The 23,102-nt window shown below is 39.4% G+C and overlaps 2 protein-coding genes across 2 annotated transcripts; both read right to left on the reverse strand.

The window, feature by feature from the left end:
- Window positions 1–302: 302 nt before the first annotated feature.
- On the reverse strand, window positions 303–10,633 carry LOC131313667 (uncharacterized). The gene is made up of 3 exons (XM_058342109.1): window positions 10,436–10,633; window positions 4,278–4,492; window positions 303–2,431 (listed from the first exon to the last, which is right to left on the reverse strand). Exons 1-3 carry the CDS (start codon window positions 10,512–10,514, stop codon window positions 2,375–2,377), a joined length of 351 nt encoding a protein of 116 aa, XP_058198092.1. The 5' UTR covers window positions 10,515–10,633; the 3' UTR covers window positions 303–2,374.
- A 7,313-nt stretch (window positions 10,634–17,946) lies between these two features.
- On the reverse strand, window positions 17,947–22,843 carry LOC131313783 (uncharacterized). The gene is made up of 3 exons (XM_058342293.1): window positions 22,457–22,843; window positions 21,854–22,364; window positions 17,947–19,443 (listed from the first exon to the last, which is right to left on the reverse strand). The coding sequence occupies exons 1-3, from the start codon at window positions 22,813–22,815 to the stop codon at window positions 18,556–18,558; spliced, it is 1,758 nt and encodes a 585-aa protein (XP_058198276.1). The 5' UTR covers window positions 22,816–22,843; the 3' UTR covers window positions 17,947–18,555.
- Between the last annotated feature and the right edge of the window lie 259 nt (window positions 22,844–23,102).

Here is a 23,102-nt window from a genome sequence, read left to right on the forward strand (position 1 = left end):
GATCTACTCAAAGACATTCCTTGTGCCTCTTCCATTTTTGGCAAAACCGAGAGGCCCTTGGCCCCACCAAATCATGAGCTTTTCGTGCTTTTCAAGACCACAAGCTGCTCAAGCAGCTCAGGCCTTAAGGAGTGGTCATGTCAGCCGAATTCTTGGAGTACTGCAAGATGAGTTTTGAGAGCTCAGCTGCTTAAGCAGCTCAGGTCTTGGTACTTACTTTTCAGGGTAAAATGGAACTTAGGGCAAAAGTTACGAGCTAATAATTAATCCATTTGAAATTTACCTGAAAGGCGTAGAATACATTGCACTAAAATACAATAATTTCTTTAGGTTGCTTTATCAGAAAGACAATTGGAATATCCTACGTTACCATCTTTTAGTGAATCCTAGCAGAAACAAGAAACATTAGATTGAAAGGAAATCCTCCACAACACACAATGAAGAACGAGAAACAAGTAGCCAGAGGGAAGATAATGGCATGACCAAAAACTACATCAGTGATGCAGCAGAAGGCGGATTTAGCCTAAATTACTGAATGGAGAGTGACACCGAGGGACAGTAACTTCAGTCACTCCTTCCAGCATCTGTATAGCCTTCCTCATTGTGGGCCTTAACGACGGGTCTTCTTGGATGCACCAAAGTGCAACCAAAACAAACCTATCAAAATTATTTCTGTCATTCAAGGCCTCCATGTCATCTCCAACCAGAGCATGTAATGTACCTTCCTCATAGCAGTCATAAGCCCAATCAGTTAGAATTGCAGTTTTCCCACTCATCTCCAAGTCTACATTTTTCCGGCAACATATGATTTCTAAAAGCAGGACACCAAAACTGTAGACATCGACTTTCACAGAGATTGGCATGTTTCTGAACCATTCAGGTGCAACATACCCTTTTGTTCCCCTAATAGCAGTGTGTGTATGGCTCTGACCCATCATCAGAAGTTTTGCCAAACCAAAATCAGAAATCCTAGCATGATAATAATTGTCAAGGAGTATATTCTGAGTCTTTATATCACAGTGAATGATCTGTGTACTGCACTCCTCATGTAAGTATAAGAGTCCTCTCGCAATTCCCATAGTTATTTCGGTTCTATGGTTCCAACTACGTTTTGTTTCTCCAAAAAGGAAGGTTGCTAATGTGCCATTACTCAGGTACTCAGAGACCAGAAGTCGGTGTGGTCCCTCGTTGCAATATCCAAGCAGGCGAGCAAGATTCTTGTGATGAGTTTGGCCTATCACATTCACTTCAGCTTTTAATTCCTTCTCACCCACTTGAACCATTCTGTCCAACTTCTTGACAGCAACAAGATCTCCTCAATCTTCATTTCTCCTTTATAGACAATCCCAAAAGCTCCCCTTCCTAATTCCTCCTTGAATCCACCGGTAGCTTCCACGAGCTCTTTGTACCTAAAACAATGCAAATTGGTGTCCACAATTTCTTCAGTCGGTGGAATTCTCGCTTGTTGCTTATTGTAAATGAAGACAAATGCCAAACAAATAGCAGCAACTAAGACCGAACTAACCAATAGCATAGATCCAGCAATCACTTAAGTACCTTCATTCTTCTTCTTGGGCTCTGGAATGGGAAACTTATTTTCCCCAACTTTAACAAACGCCTTACTTCTTTCACTATTGTCTACTCTGCCATTTGAGAGTGGCAGTTTTTTCTTCCAACAGGTCTCGTTTCTAAAAATGGAAACAGCGCACATGCAATCATGCAAGCATGAATTTCTACACTCCCCTTCACCATAAGGTCTTAACAGCTCGCAATCAGAAAATGGCCAGTCAGAGTTTGGTGACTCTACCATATCATATGCTACCCCAAGTCCATCTTCACAGCCAAATGTGAAGTTTGGTTTGCAGCTTCCATATTCATCATACGGATCAAGTAAAGTATACCCGCTTGGGCATTCACATTTTGGCCTGTTTCCCTTTGTTTCGAGTCTACAAAGACTGTTATACCCACAAGTTCCGCTTCCTGCAAGTGCATAACTTGCTGTGCATATATTATCTGGTTCAGACCAAATGACAGACCAGCTTTCATTCCCAGCGGTGTTATTCTTCGGATGGTAATACTGTGTGAGTACTCCATCGAAATTGAGAGTCACTCTTTGCTAGAAAACGGCGTTGGACACTATGGCTCCCTGTGAAAGAATAAACTTCCCACCATTTTCTCTCAGTACATAAATGAAGCCTGATTCGTTAAAGACCAGTCGGGTACCAGAATTCGAAGAATTAACATCATCGTCTGTACCAGTTCTGTAATAAGGTTCATTCAGTTAGGTAATAGGGATGTTTATGGTCTTGAGCACCGGATTTCCACTGTCAAGGAGACTCAGACGAAACCTTCCTGAGCTGAAATTTGTTTCTGTTCAAGTCCGCCTCCCTTTTCTATAATTTGCGTTGGCAACAAGGTATCTGTAGGATACCTGTATTGGAAATAAGACTTTAAGATGATATTAAAATATTCAAGAAAATGCGCAGCGCCTGTGTAAAACATTAGTAGAATCAAAGATGGTGCAATAAAGCTAAACAAAATATATGGAAACATGAAATAATTATGGAAAGAGGCATGGCAATATCAAACAAAAACTCATATGTAAACTATTGTCTGGAATAGCACTGCTATAGACTGGTGAAAGTGTTTTCTGGACTGTAAATGACAAGGCTGGCTAACTGTAAGTCATCTGGATAACTATATCCCTATGTACAAATCTTCATAAGCTTTTGCCTATATATATTGCACCAAGTTGTATCTACTAGAGCTCAATGGTCCACCAATCAAATGCACTGGCCCAAGGTTTTAAATGAAGGCCATTACGTAATGGGGTTTAGGGCCCCCAATACCGTTTTTTACTTGCGTATCGACCGAGATATGGCCATATCACCGATCCGTTACGTTTCCTAATAATGCAATTTAAAACCCTGCACTAGCCACTATGAAGTATGAACTACTATATGTAATTAACCATCGATCAATTAAAGATTTGTATTTCGAAATACTATGATATCAACAACCTGAAGCTCCCCCATGACTCCTGAGAGTTTTCATCTTATAGCAAAGTTTCCAGTATCATTCATGTAGCCAGTAGCTACTCCACCACTGAGAGGTTAAGAAATCCACAACTGTTCACCTTGAACTGGTAAGTTGCAGCCCTGTGTCAGTTAACACAAGCTTTGAACCAACTGGAACAGGGTTACCTTCATCGGCATACCAGATTTTGGTTTTCTCAGGTATCTTGTCGTACCATATCGAAAGCAAGAAGAGATTTTCGTCGACTTTTCGAAACCCAAATGCGAAGTTTCCTGATGGAGAAAGCCAGGGAGAGGACCCCTCATTTGCAGAAAGAGATGAACCAAGATTCACAACACCTCTGGATTGAGCAACAATTGAAAGAGGCAGCAGAAGTAGGAGCATTAGAAGATGAGAAAGGGCATATGCCATAGCTAGAACCAGAGAGAGACTGGAAACGTCAAAAAGGAAATAGAGTTCAATAGAAGAAAAGTTGCTATCATCATTAATGGAGATAAAAGAGAAAAGGGTGGGGTAAGACTTCTTATTAGTTGCGTAAGAAGCACGGCTACAGATACAACACAACGCACATACTCGGATATGGAAAATCAAACTAAACCAAACATAGCCTAGTCCCAACCAATTGGGGTCTACTACACTACATGTAACTGTTTTTTTCTATTAAGCACTGTCTAAGGCATTGTGTTCCGCGATATTCCAAAAAAAGAAAAGAAAAAAAAACCTAGATCCTTGTCCTTGATATGAGCTACCTGTGGTCACAAGACCGCAACTAGTAATTTTGCAAAGATCGAACAAGAAGAGTGATAACGAATACATCTTCAGATAATGAGACAACCCTATATGCCTTGTCTGTTCTAAAATGTCAATTTGTGCTGCTCACTGTATGTTCATAGGTGGAGTTAGGTACACACAGCAAAACAAGAGCCACATGAAGTCTCTCTTGCAATTACTTTCATGACCAACTGGAGACCACTTAGAATTATGACAATCACTGTAACTCTTCTTCTGGGACTTTCTCGTCAAAAAATCTCTGTAGTTTGAAATTTACTCTCAGCATTGTAGGAAAAACAGTGCAGAAAACAATAATGGAATTCACTATTTTCTGAAAAATTACGAATTCATGGAATTACAAAAAGAACACAAAATTACATAATATGAAATATAACTGTAAAAGAGTATCTGAAACGCAAACAGAGACCCGTGTTTTACACAGTGCCCTTAAGACAAATTCGCCGCCTCACCGGTGTTGGAGGTTGAATCGGTGTTTGTCTCTCAGGGTTTACTCGGTTCCCACTCAGTCCCCGGAGTATTGCTCTAGACTGCCCATCGAACCAACTTGTATCTCTACTCTCTTTCTCGAGAGAACAAATGTAGATTGCAGAAGAAGAAGTGAAGCTTGGTTTTTGGTGTGTTGAAACAAAGACAGAGACTGCCTTTATATAGCCGAAAGGGGAGCCTGCTCAATCAATACCAGAATTGAATAGGGAGCCTTTCCATTCAATAGGGGGACTTCAATACATTCAAAAGGGAAATCAATTTCTGGAAAAAAAAAAAAAAAAAACTGATACAACTATTAATCATTATGGGTTTATTCTGCGCATTCAACCCACCCACTTCGAGAGACAATTTATCATTCATCCCTCAATGGAATTTATTCATTCCTTCACTGGTTTAAACCCCTTAATAAGGAATATCTAAAACCCGCTTGAGCCCAACTCACGCAGTGTGGGTCCCACTTTAATTTTTGGGTCAGAACCCACCAAATACTTGTTAGCAAAAATCATTAGTGTTAGTGTAATTAGTGTCAAAAGTCAGAATTAGTTAAGAGTTAGTTAGCTTGTTAAGGTAGCTAGTTAGCTGAGCTGTCTCGGCTCTCGTTTCTGTTGAAATTCTGTTGTAACAAGTAGTGGCACAGCTGGCAGTTAGTGAGGGGGCTTATATACTCATATTAGGGCCTTGATGTATTTCATTCGGTGGAAAAACAAATTGGGAGAGGGAGAATATTTTCAGACTTGAGTTGTGTTCTTGATTTCTTGATTCTTGTATCAATTCTGTAAATTTCCATATGGTATCAAAGCCGTATCAAGACGAAAGTCTTCGATCGTGATTTCCTTCTGCACTTTTCGGTATTTCTGCTGTTCGTTCTTTGTGTTCTTGCGATCTTGATTCGATTTCTTCGATGACGAGTGCTACTACTGTGACGATTCCACCTACGCTTGCGTTTCTCGTGTCCAATTTTCATTCGCTGGTGCCGATCAAGCTTGATTGCTCCAATTTTCTTCTTTGGAAGACACAGGTGGAAAATGTTTTGAACGCTAATGGCTACCTTGGTTATATCGATGGTACAGTGGTATGTCCATCTGCTCAGATTCGAAATTCTTCTGAAGAACTGGTAACGAATCCTGCATATACACTTTGGATGCTTATTGATTCGCAACTATTAGCTTGTTTGACTGCATCATTGTCCCAAACAACTCTTCCGTATGTGTTAGGGTTACATCGTAGTTTCGAAGTTTGGGCGTCTTTGAACAGTCGATACAATTCCATGACTACTACTCATATTCATGATTTACGGTCTAAGCTGTATAGTCTCACCAAGACCTCCACGATGGAATCGTATATTGATACAATCAAAACCTATGCTCAAAAATTAGCTGCTGCCGGTAATCCTTTATCAGATGAGGATCTTGTCTTTCACACTTTACATGGCTTGTCTCCTGCTTTCAATGGTTTTAAAACTGGAATTAGAACCAGTGGAAATACAAAACTCACGTTTGATGCCCTGGTCACTATGTTGAGTGGTGAAGATTTACAGATGACACAAGATCCTTCTATGCATGTTGAGAATAACACTGTCTTGGTTGCAACACAGTCAAATCCTAATTCCAATATTAGTAATGTCATACCATCACCAATTGCTAGTGTTTCTTTGCCGCAACCTCCGTACAATCCTTCTTCCCAAATTTTGCCACAACCTCAGTTCAATTCTTCCTCACAAAATATCCAACCTCAACTGTTTTCACCCTCCCCTTCTTACTTGCCTTCTCAACAATTTCTTCAGCCTCAGTTGAACCAGTTTAACAGAGGCAGAGGGGGGAGAGGTCCTCGTTTCCCTAGGGATCCTTGTGGTATTTGTGGGAAAAGCAATCATGTAACACAATTCTGTTATTATCGTGGCCAGTTCCCTTCATTTGCACAACCTTTCTCTTCAAATTCATGGATACAAAATGCTTCTACTTTTGCTCAAAACCAATGGCCTCAGTCTACTCAATGGACTCAACCAAACCCTATGCCACCTGCTAACCAGTGGAGAGGTTCTCCATCTAGCTCTATGCCATCTGCTTCTTATCCATTCAATGGTATGCAGTCACAAGGGATGTTTGTGCCTACTTTTGAACAAGTACAGCCATTTGGATTTCGGTCAATGGCACCTCAAACTGGTACATCATCAGGGCCTTTTGGTAATCCACTTCAATCTGGTTTCCCAAGTGTCTCACCAGGGATGTCTGGCAACTCAATTCAATCTGGTTTTCCAAGTATTGCACAAGCCAATGTTGCTGGATATGCTATGTCTGCTTCTGATGCTACACCTGCTAGTTATTCAGTTCCCATGATGAGTTCAGGATGCCAAACTTTTGGGGTTCCATCTGGTGGTATTCAAGGCCATCCATGGTATTTTGACAGTGGTGCCACATCTCACATCACAAACAATTTGCAGAACATTACTCATCCTCAATCTACCTGTATGGCTGGTGGAGTTCAAGTGGGAAATGGATCTCAACTGCCAATAACTCATTCTGGTTCAGGTGTGTTACCTACACCTAATGCTAATTTTAGATTGTCACAAATTCTTCACACTCCTACTATCACTCATAATCTTCTTTCTGTTCAACAATTCTCCAAAGATAATAATTGTAAACTTATCTTTGATTCAAATGGTCTTGTCATTCAGGACAAGAGGTCTCATCAGATTCTCTACAAGGGGCCTTGCAGCAAGGGTCTTTATCCTCTATTGAACTTCTCTAAATGCTTCCCATATGGTTCAAACTCTACAGCTTTAGTAAGCACTGCTAATCCCACTATGCTATGGCATAATAAGCTTGGTCATCCAAGCACTCCTTTGTTTCAATCTTTAATAAAGCAGTTCGAATTACCTGTTTCAAATCCTGTTCATTTAGAGTGTAAAGCTTGTCATATGGCTAAGAGTCACAAGTTGCCTTTCTCTTTGTCTCAGTCTACTACTTCTTCTCCTTTTGAACTTGTTCATATGGATGTTTGGGGGCCATCTCCTATCCCCTCTCATAAAGGTTTTCGCTATTATTTGCTTGTGATTGATGACTTTACAAGATACACTTGGATGTTTCCTCTACATTACAAGTCTGAGGTGAAGCATACAATAGCTCATTTTAAAGCATATGTCACAACTCAGTTTAAAACTTCAATTCAAACTGTTAGAAGTGATAATGGGGGGGAATTTATCAATCATTTTCTGTTACATTTGTTCTTGACCAATGGTGTTATTCATCAAACTACTTGTCCTCACACACCAGAACAAAATGGTGTGGTTGAACGTAAACATAGACATCTCATTGAGACTACTATTGCTTTGTTATTGCAATCTGGTCTTCCTACTAAATTCTGGCTTGAGGCCCTTACCACTGCTGTTTACTTAGCAAACAGGTTGCCTCATTCAGCTTTGCATTTTCAAGTGCCTTATTGTCTTTTATTCAATACTTCTCCTGACTATTCAGCTTTAAAACCCTTTGGTTGTAGTTGTTTTCCTTGGTTGAAACCTTATGTTCCTAATAAACTTACTCCTAAGTCTATTCATTGTGTCTTTTTGGGATATTGTCCTGCCACAAAAGGTTATAGATGTCTAGATCCTGTTACTTTCAAGGTTTATACATCAAGACATGTAAAGTTTATGGAGGATGATTTTCCTTATTCTTCTCTCATAACTTTCTCTTCTTCTTCTTCTACTGTCACATCCTCTACTCAATTTCAGGTTCCTCTTACTGATTTCAGTGATCTTACCTTTTCTGTTCCTGTTTCTCATACCACTCTTGATCCTCAATCCGTTTCAACTTCTACACCTTCTCAGTCTATCTTCCCTGTTTCTGTTTCTCCTGCGTCTCTTGCCACTTCAGCTATTGCTTCTCCTCCTCCACTACCTCGTTCTGATATTCCTATTCTCACACCAATTTCTGAATCCCATTCTTCTCCTGCTTCTTCTTCTAATTCTGATCCTTCTTCCCTTTCTTCTCTTCCTACTTCTCATCAAATGGTGACACGATCTAAAAATGGCATTACCAAACCTCAACATTTTTATGGTTTCAATGTGGTAAACACACCTGTTACTGCTTGTAGTTTAAATACTGAGCCTTTTTACTTTTCTGAGGCTGTCAAACACTCAGTTTGGCAGCAAGCTATGGCAGAAGAGTATGCAGCTCTTGTTAAACAAGGTACTTGGAGTCTTGTTCCTCCACCTTCTCATGCCAATATCATTGGTTGTCAGTGGATTTACAAGATTAAAAGGCATTCAGATGGTAGTGTAGCACGGTATAAAGCCAGACTTGTAGCAAATGGTAATCAGCAGTATGAAGGTCTTGATTTTTCAGAAACTTTTAGTCCTGTCATTAAACAACCTACTCTAAGAGTAGTGTTTACCTTGGCTGTTCATAATCATTGGAAAATCAGACAATTGGATGTGTCAAATGCCTTTTTGCATGGAGTGATTGAGGAAGAGGTGTATATGAGGCAGCCTCTTGGTTATAAGGATACAACTTATCCACAGCATGTTTGTAAGCTTAACAAAGCTTTGTATGGTCTACGACAAGCTCCAAGGGCATGGTTCTCTATGTTTTCCACTTTCCTCCTCAGTCAGGGGTTTCATTCTAGCAAAGCTGATTCTTCTCTTTTTATTTCTAAGTCTGATCATGGCATCACTTTAGTTCTTGTCTATGTGGATGACATTGTTATTACCGGAGATGATAACAAGTATATACAGGACCTTATCTCCATTCTTGGTACCAGATTTGTGATGAAAGACTTAGGTGAACTGAGTTATTTTCTTGGCTTAGAGGTTCTCAGATATGGTCAGAGTCTCCTTCTTTCTCAAACTAAGTATGCTCAAGATTTGTTACACAAAGCTGGGATGCAAGAATGTAAACCCAGTCCTTCCCCTTCTTCTGTGAAACCTGCCATACTGGATCCTGATTTGCCTATGACTAATCCACATTGGTATAGAACTGTGGTTGGATCTTTACAGTATTTAACCTTGACAAGACCAGAAATTGCTTTCGCTGTTAATGTTGCCTGTCAACATATGCATCAACCAAAGGAGAGTAATTACATTGCTGTTAAGAGAATTCTTAGGTATCTCAAAGGCAGTTTACATCAGGGCTTGTGTTTTGTTCCTGGTCCGTTGCATCTCACTGCCTTTTCAGACGCTGATTGGGCTGGTGATCATCAAGATAGGAGATCCACCACAGGATTCTGTGTATATTTGGGCTCCAATCTCATTTCTTGGTGTGCCAAGAAACAACATACTGTCGCTCGTTCTTCCACAGAAGCTGAGTACAGGGCATTGGCTCAGACTGCAGCTGACATCACATGGTTGCATCAATTACTTCTTGATTTGGGTATAACTCCTGCTCTTCCTCACATTATTTGGTGTGATAATCAGTCGGCTATTGCATTAGCTTCAAATCCTATCTTTCATGCACGGACTAAGCATGTAGAGGTCGATTATCATTTCATTCGGGAAAAGGTTCTGAGCAAAATGATTTCAGTTCAACATGTTGGAACTCTGGGTCAGACAGCAGACATTTTTACCAAGGCCTTATCGGCTGATCGTTTTCAGTTCTTGAAGCACAAACTCATGGTCGTGGACACTCCCATGAGTTTGCGAGGGGCTGTTAGCAAAAATCATTAGTGTTAGTGTAATTAGTGTCAAAAGTCAGAATTAGTTAAGAGTTAGTTAGCTTGTTAAGGTAGCTAGTTAGCTGAGCTGTCTCGGCTCTCGTTTCTGTTGAAATTCTGTTGTAACAAGTAGTGGCACAGCTGGCAGTTAGTGAGGGGGCTTATATACTCATATTAGGGCCTTGATGTATTTCATTCGGTGGAAAAACAAATTGGGAGAGGGAGAATATTTTCAGACTTGAGTTGTGTTCTTGATTTCTTGATTCTTGTATCAATTCTGTAAATTTCCATAATACTGTTTGGTCAAATTCCATTTTCCAAACAAGCATTACTAGCAGTCTTTTTTTGCTAAGCATCGGTCCCTCAGATTAGTTAGTTGATCTACTTGGGTCGGACGAGTACTAGATAAAAAAAAACTTGCATGCATTTTTGCAATAGCGCTCAAAGAAGGAAAACAAAGAATCAGAAGGGGACTTACTTTGTGCATTGTGATGATTCAGCTGGAGCAATGCAAAAGCAAATACCTTGAACAACAGCAGCATGCAGCAGAAGAACATGATTGTCGGTGGTGCAATGACGACGCCGGGCTCTACTCCAGCTGGAGCCCTGCTCGGCGTCCCCCATTGCACCACTAACAACCACGTCTTTATAATAAGGAAAATTACATGTGTTCCAATAATTCCTTTACTCCTGAGTCCAATTTCTAGTCTTTGTAGCCCTTAAATAGAAGTTGGCTATTACGTCATCAGTACTCAGTAGCTCTTGCAAGAATAAGAATCAACAAAAGCAAATGAAGTATTCTTTGACAAGAATCCAATTCAATTGAGATTGACGGATGTGAAATTTTGGTTCCATTCCTGTTCGGACAAGTCACTTTTCTTAGAGCATCTCCGACCTAATTCTTCCTTTTAAACGATAAAAATATCACTCATTATTTAAAAATGAATTTGAAGAATGTTACTGTTCACTCATACTCCGATCACAATTCTCTTTCTCTATCTCTATTACTCTAGCAAATAACATATTAAAAACCCGACAACCTCTCACTTTCCCTCCGTAATTTTAAATACTGAAATTCCGCCCCTAACCAATAAATTCGAGATTGGACTTATGTCGAAGATATTATTATTAAGTTTTTAAAGGAACTAATTTTATCAGTATTGGATCATAATTCTGAAAGTTACATACATCACTTCTCTTTGTGTAGATATGGAGACGAACACATTCTACGTTATTAGGAAGAGTCTCCATATGTAGAGAATCAAGTCTGAATCTTTATTTTGAAGAACGTACACGAATGAAGCATGATCAGAGAGCAAGAGTTACCCATTTCGAAATTTGAAGAATGATTTTGAAGAAATGAAAGTAATCCGATCGAAGTACTAGTATGATTCTTCTTTCTCTTCTTTTCTCCCCCTCCAGAGAAACTTTAAGGTCGGAATGCGTTGTACAGGATCTGTCTAGAGAAGAATCTCAATTCCTTTTGTTTGTTTTCTATTCTACACTCTTTTCCATTTTGAACCTTTTTTGTGGGAAAAGGTGTGATGTTTAGCTATTTGGTGGTCTTTGTCAAAGGAAAAGGAAAGGAATAGGTGCTCCTTTCATGTTCGATCTCCAGTCCATGCATTGCAGCATTTGATAAAGGGGTCACTTTATTTGCAGGTTAAGCTTCCTCCATACCCCAACTCTCCTAGTTTGTTTATGGAGAAATTTTTCAGTGCCGGGTGGGTACTACTAATGTGGTGCCCGCTCAGCGCATCCGGATCGTCCAAAAGTGATTTATTCACTGTAACAGAGTGAATAGATTATTTTTAATCTGAATCGTCCAAAACACTTATGGACAGTCTGGATGCGCCGAGCAGGCACCACGTGGTACTCACCCAGCACTGAAAAATTTCTCTTGTTTATGGGTCTCATTTTGAGTCCATATAGATAGTGCCGGCCCCGACGTTTGGGTTGTCCAAGCCCGATCTTAAACTTGGTTGCCCACTTGTTATTAAGTCATAAAAAAAAATCAAGATTATATCGTGCTTTTAGTTTGAATTCTATTAATAAATGAAAATTAAAATAAAATTCTGGTTATAGTACTTTATGATTTCATGATCTGATTCAAAAAAAAAATGATGGGTTTCTATTTATTTTTAACTTTCAGTTATTTATTTTGATCATTGTTCAAAATTTAATGATAAAATGAAAAAGAAACATTATGGACTAGCTCGCAAAAATACAAATTTGACTTTAAAAATGATTAACTTTTTCATTGAAGTTTTTTAAATTAGTGCATGACTACCTGTGTATGTATGCAAATAACCTTTGTGAGTCCTTTGTATGCACTAGTATGTACATATGCATGTGTGTGTGTGTATATATATATATTATATTTGCATACATAACTCTGTGAGTATGAGAGTAGTTTTTTCTTTTTTTTAGGAGTGTGACAATAATTGTTGATGTAGAGGAAGTATTTCCCAAAATTATGGATGACAACAAGAAGAATTTTTGTATGGTACGCCAAAGTGTTTTAGCGTGGTATCTCAAAAATGAGTTGTGCTATGTTTTCCAGATTAGTGGTGGAATGACAAGTATTTCATTGTATCACTTTTGAGATACCATACATTTGTGGTGTACTCCAACAACAAATACCCTTTCATTTCATGGACAAATTGTAAAGAGAGAGAGAGAGGTGGGTGAGAATTACTCATTCCAAGCTACTCCGGATTGTTCCACGTCATCAACTGCAAAATTGCCCTGAGCGGAAAAACGATTTCTCAATGCTCAGCACAAGAATTGAACCTTGGCGCATTATCCGTGCGAAAACTTAAGCATGGCCTACTAACCAGCAGACCAGATGCATCATTCATGCTAGGATTGCGTCGAAATATTAATATATCTAGATATATATTTATGTGGAAATTTTTTTTTTTGGTTGCCCTAGTCCGGGGGTTATCCAAGCCCAAAGACTTGCGGGGCTTACTCCGGAGCCGGCCCTGCATATAGATGACCTGAAAAGGCCATAGATCTCATTCTCATCGAAAGAAAGAAAGAATATCTCATGGGAAATCATTTCGTGCATTGGGAGAAAGAGAAAATGTCCACTTATTCTGTCTCCAGCATTTTCTTCCATAATATTTGAGATACATTTCCCCGCCAGCTCCTCCTAAACCGCGATAACCTTTAAAATATCGCAAAAAAAACAATACTAGACCAAGTGTGGTTGGTTCGGTACTCTCTTTTATAAGGGTGAGGACCTGATTAGCTCGAGTCCTCAGGAAGGAGGTGTTTGGTTCTCATTGTAACCATTACGATTAATCCCTAACATCCTATCTCATTTAAAAAAGATCGTACCAAGAATATGAGGCTCCCGCTCACCAAAAAATCTGAGAGATAATATATGTTGTTAGGATCGATACAACCTATATATCCTCTCTTTTTTCAAGAGAATGATTTTTCACTCGAATAAACATCACGAGAGACAGGTGCAAACAACACTCAGTCATCAAAACTTGTAAGCCCAATTAAGTTGAAAATTAACTACGTACATTGCCTGAAAAAAAATCATCACATCAGGTTAAGAGCAGAAGGAATTAATTTGATACAAAAATTTGTAAAGAAAGACTACAATACACCCCCCTTATATGGATATGTATCATATGCACCCTCCAAAATGTTATGAATTATAGAGAAAATGTTACGAATTCTATTGCTAAAAAGTTACGAATCGTATAAAGGTTACGAGATACCCCAAAATGTTATGAATCATAACGAAAATGTCACGAACCGTACCACTGAAAGGTTATGAATTTTAGAACAAAAATTATGAAACACACTAAAATGTTATGAATTAATCATAAAATAGATGCATATGGTACACCCTTTTAAGAAGTGTGTATTGTAGACTTTCCCAAACTTTTGTATAGATCAAACCCTCCTTCCTATCTAATCAACAATCAAAAACAGCCCACAAAAATATGAGTAATAAGAGAAATTTGGTTTCTCCTTCTTCTTCGCATTAACTGAACTGATCGAAGTCAAAACAAGAGTAGTACACTATCTAGCTACTTGTTCTGGCTAGGATTTGCGTCGCTTTTTGGTGCATCCTTTAGACTTGCCTTCACATATTTTCCAGGCCCTTTCATTTCTCCACCTCTCAATTTGCTTGGATCAAAAGAAACTGATGAAGTGACAGAGAGAATCCATCTTCTCGACATGGTCTTTTCTCTGAGAACTGTTTCTCTCACGTAATGATGAAGATCATACTGTGAAGAACATATGACCAAATGAATAAAACTTAAGGTAAAGAGCAGAACAAACAAGGGTTTGTGAATGTTTGTCATATTGGTGTGTTTGGTGCCAAAGAAAATAAAAGAAAAATGGGCAGTCGGTCTAAGGATGGTGTGGAGTGGGCTCCTTGGAGATCTCTTTTAAAGAAAGGTGGCAATGCATGTTTGCCACTTGTTGCTTGTGCTTTATGCCTGACCTGACACATGATCATGTGGAATGTCTAAACTATTAGAATTAATAATACTATACTTCTGCACTCATGGAATATTAATTTGAGTAACCCCAATCGATCAATAGTAGTAAATTAAATATGAGAAATAGTGTATATATATTTTTCTCCTCTTCGCAAAAATTATTTCCCTTAATGATAATAATAGTTCTATGGTCCGAACACATTTATTCATCTTCTTTAGGCACCGTCTACCACCTCGAATGCAATGGGGCTGAAAGTTCTACAATCCTTTCCTTGTCCAAAGTCGAGTTTTAGTACTCGTCAAGCCCACTTCTACAGTCATAGAATATTAATTTGCTAATAATTCTATGGTCCAAGCACATTTAATATTCGTCTTCTTCAGGCACGGTCTACCGCCTCAAATGCAATGGCCAGGTCTGAAAGTTTTACAATCCTTTCATTAATATCCAAAGTTGAGTTTTTGTATTCAAATGACTGGTCTGATCACTTAATTTGTCATAGATAGATTTTTGTTAATTTGTTTTTATCAAGTGTCACATACAAATCGATAAAATTGATATCTTTAAGTGCAATTAAGTTAATAGGTTCAATTTTGGAAGTGGCTTATCGATCATGATCATGTGCTGCTGACTTGACCATACAATAATTCTCTATGCATGGACTACTAAACAACAAGTGTGATCATGTGACTTATCACGTGTCACCAAATAATTCATCACCTTCTTTGGTACGTAGTACTTGTGTAATTAAATCTTTAAACAGGTTGTTATCTGAAATTATAAGAGTTAAACAAACAGCTCACAGCTCAAAAGTTAGCTGTTAAAGCAGCCTGGTTTTCCGTACCCACGATTACCCCTCAATCTTTTCTTTTACAGGAAAAGGAAAATTCACGTGATTTTCTCTCAGCTGGGCGATGGCCCATGATTTTAACTTACCTTAATTAATTGCCTGTTACTGGGCAACAAAAATTAGTTCATGTAATGTACTTCCTTTTAACACGAACACGGACAAAATTCAAATCATAAATCCGTCATTGATTAAGTGATTTGCAGGCCGAGTACCACATCAACTTGACATGGTACTGATCCGAAAGTCATATTGGATGATTAACTGTACTTCGGTGCCTATTTACAACAAACTTATTTTGGTTTATAATGCAAAACCACTATACTCAGATTTGTAATGCAGTGTACTGAGAGATTCATCATTTAGTTGGATTGAAGAGAGAACATGGATTAATTAAACAACTTGCAAGAATATGGGGAAAATGGAAAATTCCAAGTGTACTTTTCTCTTTTTAAATGGGGGAATTAAGAGGTCGGCCCCAAAAATTAGGTTCGGGTCTAATTTAGTCTCGCCCAAAACAAGGAGAATTTAGAGGCCGGCCCCAAAAATTAAGCTCGGGCCTAATTTAATCCTGCCCAAAATATTATGTACCCGATATAGTCTCGGCGCATCATTTTGGACAAAAATACCCCTCGCGGGCCAAAACACACATCCCGGGTCCAAAAAACATGTTGCGGGTCAAGGCCGGCCTCTAATTTTCTATTTTAAATATGTTCATTAGATGACTAATTAGGTTGGACTTAATGGTGCAGCACATGCATGGTCATTAACAAGATTTAAGCAGGCCGCATGGCCCATGGGCTTGTACATAGAAATGCTAAGGGATTAGAAGTTCGTTTTAATTTGGGACAATCACGGGCCGGTCGGTCTTCTTAACTTCTAAAGACAAGGTCATTTTTTTTTTGGATCAAAAATAAGAAGATTGTATTGATAAATACCCAACGATACTTACAAAATGTAGATCATCACAAAAAAAATTTGAACAAAGCCAAACTAATCGTTTAACAAATACAAAACAAATAAATCACAAGGCAATCCATGTCTTTCATTCTAACCTTGGTATGGTTTGACGCAACAGTGACACTTTTAACTGCCTAACATCTAATTAGGAGTCTCAAACGAGAAAAAGTGCAAAGTTAAGGATAAAAGACACCAAATACCCAGACGATCAGATACACTCCAACCAAGTATGAACGCACCAATGAATTCCTAAGAACTACAGATTTGCCAAGCTACCGCGAGTTACCCCGCCAAAGACATCGCATAGGAATAGAACATTGAAGCATAGATATCGTTGTGAAGCAACTTCGATTGCGAGAAACCAATCTATATACAAAATTCGTCCAAAGACGAAACTAACAACTCTCATAACGAGAGACAAAACTCTCACATATCAAACGACAAGTCATTGATATGGAGAGACGGAAGGAAAATAAAATAGGAAAAAACAAATAAATAGAGTCGGAATAGTACCATGACCTTCCCCTCCCACCGCCGCTCACGGGTATGGAACCCACGGGGAGAGGGGATGGGAGAAGAGGAGTTGTGGTCATGTTTGAAGGAGGGAGGAATTGAAGGATATATTCTCACTCTTGTGAACTATTTTTACTCAGTCAAATTAATTATTAATTTATCTAGTGTGTTAGTTATCCGGACAATTGATTATCGAAACAGATAGTGAAATATTGAGCGATAAAACAGAACGGTGGGTGTAACACCGCCGGAGTGAGATCTTGTTGGTAGTTGGTACGTTGTAATTGGATGATCAGCTTATGGCCCTGGGACTATATTCTATACTACCTTGTCTTGCGTATAAACAACTTATTTGGATGAATACAGGAATGAAGCTAAATATTATTAAAGTGTGACTTTGTGAAGAAGAGACCGATTTTTCCCAATACAAACCAATCGACTGTCTTCTCCCCAAAGTAATTAAGACTCTTATTTTCCTTACTTTTTATTAAAAGAAGGATCGAAACTTAGAAATGAAAAAGAATGTCATTTCAATGAGACATTGTTAACCACTTAATTAGCTTTATAAAGTAAGATTTGACATGTAGACCTCATATTTTTTTTAAAAAGATTCATAAATATTTAGGAATCAAGTGCTTAAGGTGATTTAGATCTCATTGACTATATGCATTGTAGGTCCTGATTTTGAAGATATAATATTTTTTTAAAAGTACCATAACTAAAAAGTGAGGAATAGTTATGTACCACTCATTTATGGATAAGAACTAGAGCTGCTTGCGATCTAAATCGAATCAGATTCCTATGTACTATATTCAAAGTTGGTTTGGCTTAATAAGCTAATTGGCATAAAAAAATGATGAATAAAAAATTGAGAAAAATATTACACGAAATAACAAAATTGCTAAAAAAAATTAAATAAAGACAAAAAAAAGTAAGCTAACTTTTTTATTATGGAGTACTACATTATACATTTAGAAAAAGAGAGTACCGATCGAAGAAAATAATTCTGTTCACCTCCCTTAAGAGAGGTAACATTAATTATTATCTCTGTAATTGGTGAAAATTGTGTAGAGTCTACAGAATCATTACTTTTTCGATAATAATGAGATTATGGTGGAACGCTCTTTAAAAGAGGATGAACAAAATTATTCTCTTCCATTGCATGCCAGTTGTCTAAAAAAGAATGACAAATAGAATCATGTTTAACAATTTTCTAGAGCATAGTCAATGGTGGGGCACAAAATTCTTAGTCCATCAAACAAAAATAACAATATACAGCAACGACTGCCACGTCATTGTACAAAATACACAACATAACAATGACACACTCTCTCTCTCTCTCTCTCTCGTAATTTTGTTCTTTTCTGCTCCCTCTATCTACTATCCCAGTTTTCACAAAAGAAGAAAAACCACATGTGGATGAGCCTAAGCACTACGCAGTCTTCTCCTGCAAAACCCTAAAAAAATTTGCTCTAACCAGTAATAATTCCCAACGAGAAAATGTTACCTGTGGAGCCCTACTAACTCAGTGCTGCAATGGAGAAGTTGTCGAACATTCGTTTCGTTTACAGCCACACATTTGTATATAGGTCGGTAACTCTCAATATGCGAAGGCTCCAAAGGGACGGTAAGTGTCTGACGCATAACTCAAGAGCATTAAATAATATTCAGGTGCGATGTCATCGAATAATGTAGAAGTCGACTAGTGTCCAATAAAGAGCCGCCACCTCAGTCAAATTTGTCCAAAATTTGGTCCAAATAGTAGTGCTTGTCACCAAATAAATGCTACCACTAATTTTCTAGCATCACCTCTTTGAACGTTTCCTTGGCCGCCCTGAATCCACCACTGGCGGCGGCTCGCGACCTTCCCTCCGCCCCCTCTTCCCTCTTCCAACATCCCTCCCCACCGGTGACTTACTCGGCGGCCTTCCCTTCTTTCCTCGACCATTATTCCGCCCACTCTCTCCTCTCCTCTTCTTCTCCTTTTCTGTTTCACCACCACCACCACCACCATCCTCAATATTACTACTATCCTCTTCCACTTCCTTCGATGGAGTTTTCTTCTTCTCCTTCTCCGAATAACCCGACCCAACCCGGCCCGACCTCCTACTCAACTCCGGCCTCTCCTTCACTGGCTGCTTCTTGGAAGACTTCTCCTCCACTGCCTTGTTACCCATTGAAACCCGGTTTGAATGTGGTTTCGCCTCCGATCGATCCAACTTGGGTCCCACCTTGTTGGACCTGAGATGGAGTGAAACGGGTTCTTTCTTACTTGGTTCGGATTTTTGGGGAACTGGGTTAGTACCTGGTTGCCGTGAAACTAGTTGTTTCTTACCCGGTTCAGATTTTGGGGGCACTGGGTTGTTACCGGGTTGCCTCAACTTTGTATCTGGTTTGTCGGTTCTGCAATGAACCGGGTCAGGTTGTTTTGGTTCGGGGTCGGGTTTTGGAGTCGGAGCGGTTGTGGGCATGTGTTTGGTGAGGACTTGGCGGAGTTCGAGGGCGGCGACATGGTGGGGGTTGGTGGTTGGGAAGAAGATGATGGCGTTGGTGTAGAGGAGGAGGAGGTCGCGAAAGAATTTGTGGTGGGAATTTTTTTTGTTGTTGTTGAGGTAAAAGCCTCTGTCCAATCTGGATTGAACCGTTTGGAGGTCCATATGTTGCCGGATCATCTTCTTGTAGCTATCTGTCTCCTGCACTCACATAAGAACAGTGTCATTTCTTACCCATATAATTTTTTCAAAATGATAAGATATTAATATGTTCATAGGTAAAATTATCACGACAAGTTAATGTCGTTCCATCGACTTTAGTCGTATTCGGTTTTGCAATTTGCAGAAGTATAGTCTCACTTTTTATTCTAGAAAAAACCGTTTAGAAAGTTTTAAATTTTTACTACAGGTTCTCCCATAGCTTTTACACACGCTTACGCGTGACAGTGAGGTGACCTCAAGAGTTTGTTGGTAAGAAAAATCGAACCTGAAATCTTATGTAAAAGCAAATTTCTAAGTTTTGGATCAAGACCACCCGACAAACCCCTAACAACTCTAACAAATCTGTAATTTCAACATACGTATGTACCCTGAAAAGGTTATTTCAGTTGCCTTCCAAAACAATTTTCCCTTACGGAATTCCAAACTACATTGAAAGTTTACCAGGTTTACGTAAAACGTATCCTACGTGTTAAAGTTGTACACCCTTAGATACGCAACAAGATAGAACACATAGACGTTGAAGCTCCCTTGTGTTTGGAGCCCGGTTTGTTCCATTACGTGGTACAATGGATATATTCAAAATTTCCCTCCTCATACCCAATCTACTATACAAGGGGTTATAAATATCATCAGCTGAAGGACACGGCTCTCTGAGATGCTGGGGCCATATTAATTTGTCACACCTGAACCACACTCCTCTCTCATACATGTGGATCCCTAACGGATCCTTAGCATATATTATAAAATTTTCACACATGCATGTGAGAGATGTGTGGTTGGGATGTAACACATTGTCACATTGATGTGTTCCTATCATTTCCCTTTCTAAAGTTGTCGATCTAAATTGCATGATGTTGTCCGGAACATGTAGGTCTCACAGAGTGTTCTAAATGGCGGCCGCCTAGGCGCTCGGCAGTAGGTCGGCGCTATGATTTCACCTTCGGCGAATAGGGAGATTTGGCAAAGCTTGGCGGCCGACTTGGCGGAACTTGGTGGCTAAGGGAGATTTGGCGGAGCTAGGCGGCCGTCTTGGCGGAGCTTGATTGTCATACAAATATTTGAAAAAAAAAACCACTGAATCTCTCGGCGACGTCTAGGCGCTGGCGGCGGGTCGCCGCCCGACTAGCGCCGAGCGCCATTTAGAACAATGGTCTCACCCCATATTACTTGGATGAATCAGATTATTCTGTTTGTAGAATCTCATTTATTCACACACAAAAAATTATTTTGCTCAGATATCATTAAATACTTTATACTTGATCCAATTATGTCTTTTTTTATTGTCTATCAAATATGTTTGCATCAAGTACTTACTAATATCCGATCAAAATAATTTTTTCCTATCAATGAGCAAACATCGTGTCCTGTAATGTGAATAGCTCGAATTACCCAATAAATTGGCATGGGACCACATGAACAAGCTACACTATTCTGTCAAAGGTACAAATCCGTTCGGTAACTTTCAATCCAAGCCATCAATTGCATGTGTGGATGGCTCAGATGTGCAGCACGGGTACCATGTCAGCTATACTCAATTTGCACCCAAAAATTTCTCCCCAAATGGACAGCTGACAAGAAACTGTGTTTCTAGGGAAACGGTTCATGTAGATCATAGGGACATGCTCATCTCCGTACCCCAATCTCTCAAAGCTAAGACTGCCTCATTCGAAACTTAACCTATATTGTTACTCTCGTAGACAACGCATTAAAAAAATACTATCTTTGTATCATGTTGACTTGATCGATTCACATTTGTTTTTTGATCTATAAAATGAAAAATCAATTAGCCAAAAAAAAGAGGTCAATTTCATCAAATCAAAGACAATTTCTTATCCGATCAAGTGAAATTTTTTTTGTTAAAATATCTTTTTACGAGATGAACTATTTGGCTTGATATTATTGTAAACCTGTGTTGGTTTTACAAAATTGAGGTCAATTTATCTTGTAAAGCAAAAAATAAATATTTTAAAAATAAAAAATTTAGCAAAACAGAGCCTGTGATATGAGTTGAGCTTGTCTTAACGTGTCCTTTGCTTCCCTAACACCACGTGCATGTTTCAAATTACTGTAACACCTTTGTATAACTAGCACTCAATATACTTATAGTGAATGAGCTGGCGGACTCCCATTGGGCCATTTAAAGATAGGTACAAGTAAATCTCTAGTTAGGAAAAGAGAAATTTCTAAGTGAATGATTTTTTATGGAACTAATCGCGACCGTTCAAAAGTATTTTAGACGGTCCAGATATTAATAAAAAAAAAATTAAAGAAGAGTTATTAAAATTCAGACTGTACAAAACACTTTTGGACGATCGCGATTGATTACTGCAGTAAGCAGTGAACAAGTTACTCCTTTCAGGAAAATAAAATACTCTAGTTTTGAAAATACCTGGCTCCGAAGCCGGCGCTCGAAAAGCGACCCGTTTTTGTGCGACCGGAGCATCACGAGGATCTTGATCAACGGTTGAGATTTAATCGCGATCTCTTTCGCGTGCACGAGTTTCCCACCCTCCGCCTCGTCCTCGCCGCTGCTCCGACGTCGTTTCTTCTTCCTCGGGCTCTCCACCTCATCAATAATAATATTATTATTATTTTCCTCTTTTGTCCCCTCTTCCAAACTTAACGAACATTTCTCGACCGGCTTCACCTCTTCCCGAACCGGTACCGGTTCAGACCTTTCCGGTTCATCTCCGTTTTGTTCCCGGTTTTCACCTTTCTGATACGACGTCGTATTCGACTCGTTGAACGACTGGTCGTCGTCGCCGGAGCCCGATCTTTCCCGCCGAGAATTCCCCTCCGGTTCTCCATGGTCCGGTAGATCTGTCCCTCCTGTTTTCAACGTTTCTTCTGTTCTCTGTTCGCGCTCTTCTTCCAATCTCTTCACCTTCAATTCCAACAACCTGTACATACACAGATCACCAACAAAACCTCTCAGATCTCAGCACAAAAACTCACGATCTCGAATTATTCTGTTAATTAGAATAATTTTTACTCGATCGAGACGTCGTGCCGCTCCACCTCGCGTCTCAACTCGGCGACCCGGAGCTTCTTCAACTCGTCAACCAAGGCGTCATCGCCGCCGCCGTCGACGGCGGAGAATCGGCGGAGGAGATCGTTGTACCGTTGCTTACAGTTGGGAGGACTGTACACGGCGGCGGCGCGAAGGTGGTGGTGGTGGTGAGAGGCGGAGGAGGCGCGTTTCTGGAGTTCCGTGGCGACGGAGTCCCAGCTCTTCGCGCCGTGACGACTCACCGCGCACGCTAGCAGGAGCTCCTCCAACGTGCCCCATGGGTGGTGCTCTGTTCCTTCCTCGTCTTCGTCCTGGTTCATTTCTTTCCCTCTCCTCGCCATGGTTTTTGTTTCTATATCTCACGTTCTATATATATTTCTCTGTGTATACATATGTATGTATTTTTGGTTTTACTATTTCGTTCAAATATTTGATCGGTCTTGCTATGGTCAGTCCACTGAACTGACGATAAGCACACTAGAAAATAAGAAAAACACATATTTTTGTGTTCTTTTTATACCTTTTAATATATATTCATACATTCATTATTGTCAGTCTACTGGGTTGATTTTAAAATTTTTTATATTTGATTAGGGTTTTAATGTCTTTGGTCTTCATTTTTTTTTTA

The sequence above is a fragment of the Rhododendron vialii genome, chromosome 13a, assembly GCF_030253575.1.
Source record: "Rhododendron vialii isolate Sample 1 chromosome 13a, ASM3025357v1".
Classification (NCBI taxonomy): domain Eukaryota; kingdom Viridiplantae; phylum Streptophyta; class Magnoliopsida; order Ericales; family Ericaceae; genus Rhododendron; species Rhododendron vialii.

Excerpts from the sequence above, each read along its gene's own strand:
- LOC131313667 (XM_058342109.1), bottom strand. The coding sequence starts at position 10,514 with ATGTTCTTCTGCTGCATGCTGCTGTTGTTCAAGGTATTTGCTTTTGCA. Across the intron at positions 4,493-10,435 it reads GAATCATCACAATGCACAAA|GCTCCCCTTTCGGCTATATA; the intron begins GTAAGTCCCCTT and ends TTGATTGAGCAG. Across the intron at positions 2,432-4,277 it reads CGATTCAACCTCCAACACCG|GTATCCTACAGATACCTTGT; the intron begins GTGAGGCGGCGA and ends TTTCCAATACAG.
- LOC131313783 (XM_058342293.1), bottom strand. The coding sequence starts at position 22,815 with ATGGCGAGGAGAGGGAAAGAAATGAACCAGGACGAAGACGAGGAAGGA. Across the intron at positions 22,365-22,456 it reads CGGCACGACGTCTCGATCGA|GTTGTTGGAATTGAAGGTGA; the intron begins GTAAAAATTATT and ends GTGTATGTACAG. Across the intron at positions 19,444-21,853 it reads AGCGCCGGCTTCGGAGCCAG|GAGACAGATAGCTACAAGAA; the intron begins GTATTTTCAAAA and ends ATGTGAGTGCAG.